The following is a 6245-nucleotide window of genomic DNA, read 5'->3' as shown; positions in this document are numbered from 1 at the left end:
CAAATAAATGCTCTACTAATTGAAACAAGATACGGTTTGTTGAACAGAGTGGCATGTACATTGACTGTGTAAGGTATCCTTAATTAGGTGGGTGCGTAGTTGTTTTTGCAAATTCACGTCTACTTTTTATGGGAAGTTAGTGATTTTGTTAATTAGGGAATCATGGATTTACGCATGGTTTTAAGAAATTCTCTCTGTTAACCAAACTGAAGACCTTATATATATCTCTCTCAAAAATTCTATCTTCTTCCTCCTGTACGTTGACCAAACAAACGTTAATTTTTTCTGTTTGTTTTGTTTTATAGAGAGAGAGAGAGAGAAAATGGTGAAAAGATTTATATTCATTTTTTTGGCATTGAATTTGCTTGTTTTAAGTGGCGGGGTTGATCATGCGGAAGCCAAAGCTAGAAGAAGTTTTTCAGAAGTTGACCAGAAACTGAAGCTTCTCAACAAGCCTGCACTTAAGAGTATTAAGGTATAGAAAAACTTTTTTATGTCTGTCCATCTCCGTTTGAATTTGTGAGAGCCACACGTAAGTCCCACAAATCTAATAGTTAATTTATAAAAGAGATAGACCGAGATGTACAAGAAATGTACATGTAGTCTAATCTCATTCAAAAGTCTCTCACTCGTTTCTTAGGGTTTGGGCCTAAAAGAAATAGGCTGATTTTCAATGCCATGTCATCTTAACTGTATAGTAGTTATATAACAGTTTATTAAATATTACAAATACACTTGTGCTTTTTGTAGAGCGAAGATGGAGATATCATTGACTGCGTTGACATCTACAAACAACCTGCTTTTGATCATCCTGCATTGAGGAACCACACTATTCAGGTGCAATAATTTGCTTTCTCCATAGAATACTTATTCATCAAAACATTCAAACATGAAGTTTTGTGCATAACAATACGCAATATTCCATATGCAGAAGAAACCCAATTTCAATTACTCAGATGAGACTTCAAGAACGAAAAACGGGTCGGCTTCTCCAGCGGCGCCGCCGCTATCTCAAACGTGGCAAAAGAGTGGAAGTTGTCCGGAGGGAACCGTTGCCATTCGCAGAACTCAAAGGGAAGACTTATTGAGGGCGGCTTCCCTCGAGCACTTGGGAAGGGACGGCCCCCCGCAATATTCCTCTGCATTGAACACAACATACAAAAATGGTAGCTTTGTATACCTTAACAACGGAACCAGAGTCGAAATCACTGAATTTGCTGGCCACTCGGTAATTCTAAAAGCTAGCTGATATTGTAGTGGCCATAATATTTGTCTTTTTCTTTTAACTTTTTTCGAGCTTTGCTGCTTGCGCTAATAGATTTAAAAATCTATATATGCATGTTCTAGCTAGATTTGCACATCGATATGCATCAACATAGTGATCATTAGTGGATGGATTTGAATCCTCATAGTTAAAGCTTTTGCATGGGAGATTGTTTGCATGGGGAGATGTACATATATATGTAGTATCTCTTGTATATAGTAGATTACTATATGACTGTCACACAATTGAAATGATATGGCAAGAAAGATCCGTTATTGATACGATGAGTGACTTTTACTATCACATCATCAAATTGTATGAATATCGTATAACAATTTACTAAATAGTATTACTCATTTTTCTTCTAATTAACCCCAGAAGATTTTGTCACAATGTATATTCTTATGTTCCAAAGATTTTGTACCTTTCTCTTAACAATAATGGAATATTTCGGCATCAGATTTTTTTTTTTTTTTGATCAAATGAATTGGAAGATAATCAATTAATAAATTAATTTTTGTGCTCCATAACTTCTGACGATTTATTTGGTGATATGGTTCGTGAACCAGAGTGCATTTCTTATTACAGCGGGGTATAATTATATTGGTGCTAGAGGATTCGTAAATGTTTGGAGTCCAAGAGTTGAATCGTTGGATGACTATTCTTCGGGTCAAATTTGGCTTAAACATGGTCTTGAAAGTGTAGAAGCAGGCTGGATGGTTAGTTAATTCCTTAACTCTAACAATTAATAACCCAATTTTTTTTTTTTTTCTCAGCAAAAAATCAAGTTAATTATAATATAATCCTTTTTTTGACTTTTTGCAGGTCAACCCAAAGTTATTTGGTGATACAAGAACCAGACTATTTGGACGTTGGACCGTACGTATACTTACGTACATTTACTAAATTTTTTCTCAAAAGTTGGTTCTCATGAAATGATGACGTACACATGAATTACTTCACCAACTTAATTTTGAGGATAAAAAGTGTAGCATTTTTTTTTCCTTTACGAAATGGAAAAAGGGAAATGTATTTATTGTTAATTATGTTTAATTTGGTTGCTTTAAAAGTTGATTAGCTATAAATTCAAGATAATTTATTTTTCTTCTTTGTTGCTTTTTTGATTAATTAGTTGGACGGGTACCAGAAGACAGGTTGCATTAACCAATTTTGCGCTGGGTTTGTACAAACAAGCAAAAGGGTCGCCTTAGGGGCAGTTATTGAACCTTTGTCACAGAGAGGAGGAGCCCAATATGAGATCAGCATCCGCATGGACCATGTAATTAAACTCTCTCTCTCTCTCTTTGATCTCTCTCTACAGTGATATTGTTTGCAGCAGAGTTATATTTTTTCATTAAGCTAACAAGAGTCGATTTAAATAGTTGTCTCGTTTGGTTAATATATACATACTATGAGATTAGTTATTCAAGTTTTCACTCAGCAGATACGATTCTTGTTAAATCATCAGTCATTTTAAAAGTTAAAAGCAAATAGGTAAAGGATGGATTTAATAACTTAATTTATATTTTAACATTCTCTTTCACGTGTAAGCTCAAATTCCCCCTCTCAATAATTAGTGAGAGACCCAATAGGTGAATTTTTTAATTGAAATGCGTCTAATAAGTGTAATGATGGAGACATGTTCAAACTCAAATCCTTTCCTATGATATAATATTAATTCAGCATTTCTCCTAAAAACTTAACGTGATACAGATGCATCACGAACTTAATTCCAAGTTATCAAAAAAAAAAAAAAAAAAAAAAGAAGAAGAAGAAGAACTTCCAAGTTAAGAAAAGCTTTTTTATTACTTGATGTTAAAATATTGATTAAATGATTAAATTTATCTATTTCTATGAGTTTAAGCTTTTTGGATAACTAATGACTTAACATGATATCAGAGCAGGTCCTAGGTTCGAATTTTGACTTCATTAATTCACCTCCATTTAAATTAAACATATTAAAAGAGTGTTTGAGTAACACATTTTCCTTGCCTTTTTGTATTGATGACATGGAATGTTTTTTGATTTTTTTTTTTGTAAGGATCCAGATAGCGGGAGTTGGTGGCTACAGGCAGGTGACGAAATACTAGGGTATTGGCCGGGAAGTATCCTCAACTATTTGAGACAAAGTGCAATCGTTGTTCAATGGGGAGGAGATGTTTATAGCCAGAAGGTGAAGGGAAGCAAGCCCCACACTGCAACAGCAATGGGGAGCGGAGAGTGGCCAACTGGTCTCTGGGGAATAGCGTCTTATATTAACCAGCCCAGGATCGTCGATTATTCCCTCCAGGTCAAGTACCCTGAGTGGGTCCACAGTTTCTCCGAGGAGCCCGACTGCTACGCCACCTATAACTACCAAAAAAGTCTTGCGTTCGAACCTGTTTTCTACTTCGGCGGCCCTGGTCGGAACAAGTATTGTACATGAGATGATAGAGACACAACGCTGAATTCTGATCTTGCCGCTGGTTGTCGTTTTACTGAACATGCACTTTCGACGTATACGTTGTAGTTTTGATAAAGCGAAAACCTATATGATCATGACACAAATCATTTTGAATGGTACACAAAATTCTTAAAAATTAACAATAAAATAAATAAATTACAAGAGATGAAAGAAGAGTATAGAAATAAATATCTTACAATGTTATAAAATTACATAAGAACGTTGTTCTTAAAGATCAATTTGTGCCTCCAAGAGTATATAATTCGATGCAATCGGATCTCGTAACACGCAACCTCTCAAAATTAAATTATAGAGTCTACATTTATTAAGGATGCACTTAAAAAACGAAGGCTAGCTAATTAATAGAACCCCACCTGTTTTTTCTCAAAGTGAATGACGAATTACATGCAACAACAATAATTGCTAGTGGGAAGCAATGACAAATGCTAACACAATGCATGAAAAGCCAAACGTTGTAAGAAAAAATCAAAAGACTTGAACCAAGGAAGTGGTGATATGTATTAGTATATATTATATATATAATGCTGGACCTGCTGGTAGGTTTTCTAAAAACATAAAGAAAATTATTATGACCAAAACGGTTGAAAATCGTAAAACAGTTGTTAATGAGCAAATGGTGAAAGGGAGCCATAAAACTTATTAAACTCTAACGGTCAAAAGTACTGAAAGATTTGTTGTCAAAAGGCCATAAATTATTACTACAAAAAAACTATCATTTTCTGACGTGGCAAACAGTACATAATTTTTGCCACATCACTATTTTTCTGATATGTTAAATATTGACATGTCACAAAAAAATGGGTGGGCTTTTGAACTTTTTCCTCTTCTTATTTCCCCTCAACTTGTTTCCTCTTCTTATTCTTTCTCTCTTCATTTATTTCCCCGCACTCTCTCTCTCCTCTCTCAATCTCCCTTCAATTCTCTGCACGGCAGCTCCCTCTAGAGGAAGAAGAAAAAGAAAAGGTGAAGAGAAAAAATTGAGAAGTAGCAGATCGAAGAAAGCAGAAGAAGAAGAAAAAAGGAGAAGAGAAGAAGAAAAAGAAAGGGAGAAGAGAAGCAGAAGAAAAAAAAAAAAAAAAAAGAGAGAAGAGGAGAAGAAGAAAGAGATGATAAGAAGATTTTTTGGGTTTTTGAAGATTTTTGGGTTTGACGTTTGGGTTTTTGATTTTTCAGATTGATTTTTTGATTTTTTGAAGATTTTTTCGGTTTGGGTTTGGGTTTTTGAAAATAGAGATCGAAAAGAAGAGAGAGAGAGTGAGAAAATGGAGAAAAGGAAGAGCTGGCGTGAGAAAAGAAGAGAGAGAAAGAGAAAATTGAGAAAAGAAGAAAGGTACTGTGCAGAGAAACGAAAAAATTTTCTCTGCACCACTCGAATTTCTCTGCACGGCAGCTCCCTCACTGTCATGCAAAGAAATTACCAAAAAAATAATAATTTAAATTAATAAATTTTTTAATTGAAAAAAAAATCCAGAAAAAAATTTTAAAAAAAAATTATTTTTTTAATTAATTTTTTCTGACGTGTCAAAATTGACAAGTTAGAAAATTCTGACGTGCTAAATAGTAACACGTCAGGAAAAACATTTACTGACTCCTATATACCTGACATTAAATACACATAAGAAATGCCACGTCAAAAAACTCCCGTGAGAAAAAAATTGTTTTTTTGTAATGTATGTTAATGACCAACGGCATAATTAAACTGTAAAAGAAAAATCAATGGATTGATGACTCATGCATGTTAAAAAAACGAGTAGTTCTAGGTGGTCTATTTGTGTCCTACTAAGAATGATGTGGCTATTAAAATTACTCTTTGATCAAAATTCAATAATGATCAATCACAACTCCAATTGTGATTTTAATAGCTCACATCATTCTTAGTAGGACACAAGTAGGCCACCTAAAATTACTCTAAAAAAATGTATAAAAAACTAAATGATCCTTAAAGACCAAACCGTTACAAAATTATTTCTAAAAAATTACTAGCCGGATATTAAGCGAAGAATAAAAAGGCTTAAAAGGAAAGAAAATAAGAAACAATTGTTTGTAACACATATATTACAAGCGAAGGTTTGGCTCTTTTTTGGGAGGACAGGTGCGAAGTGGAGGTTCAAAATTTCAGTCGTAGACATATCAATGCCATCGTCCACAACCGCGATCTTGATGTAAACTAGAAATTTACGGGCTTCTACGAACACTCGAATTCCACAAAACGCCATGAGGCTTGGAACCGAACCTTTTGAAATACTTGGCTCGGTTGATCCCCATTCTTTGGGTGTGCATTGGAGATTTCAATGAGGTCTTGACTATGTCTGAAAAATTGGGTGGCAATACTCGACAGGGAAATCTCATGCAAGCCTTCCAACAAACTCTTGAGGCATGTGAACTAACGGATTTAGGTTTTGCAGGACCTAAATATACCTAGAGTAATTGTCAAGAGGGTACGACACTCATTAAAGAACGGCTTCATCGCGGGGTAGCCAATCTTGCATGGAGAAGTCTATTTCCTAAAGCCGAAGT

General features: G+C 34.6%; 1 protein-coding gene across 1 annotated transcript; it reads left to right on the top strand.

Annotated features, from left to right (window-relative positions):
• Positions 1 to 322: 322 nt before the first annotated feature.
• On the top strand, positions 323 to 3689 carry LOC132185129 (protein neprosin-like). The gene is made up of 7 exons (XM_059598942.2): positions 323 to 475; positions 751 to 837; positions 932 to 1228; positions 1834 to 1983; positions 2090 to 2143; positions 2397 to 2543; positions 3306 to 3689. The coding sequence occupies exons 1-7, from the start codon at positions 323 to 325 to the stop codon at positions 3687 to 3689; spliced, it is 1272 nt and encodes a 423-aa protein (XP_059454925.2).
• Positions 3690 to 6245: the final 2556 nt, after the last annotated feature.

Source organism: Corylus avellana, chromosome 7 (genome assembly GCF_965113065.1).
Source record: "Corylus avellana chromosome 7, dhCorAvel1.hap1.2, whole genome shotgun sequence".
Taxonomy (NCBI): domain Eukaryota; kingdom Viridiplantae; phylum Streptophyta; class Magnoliopsida; order Fagales; family Betulaceae; genus Corylus; species Corylus avellana.
The sequence above is the reverse complement of the archived record's forward strand: the minus strand, read 5'-3'. Positions and strand labels throughout refer to the sequence as shown.

Bases quoted from the DNA above. Each gene is read 5' to 3' on its own strand.
- LOC132185129 (XM_059598942.2), top strand. From the start codon at position 323: ATGGTGAAAAGATTTATATTCATTTTTTTGGCATTGAATTTGCTTGTT. The intron at 476-750 runs GTATAGAAAAAC...TGCTTTTTGTAG, and splicing joins CTGCACTTAAGAGTATTAAG to AGCGAAGATGGAGATATCAT. The intron at 1,229-1,833 runs GTAATTCTAAAA...TTCGTGAACCAG, and splicing joins CTGAATTTGCTGGCCACTCG to AGTGCATTTCTTATTACAGC.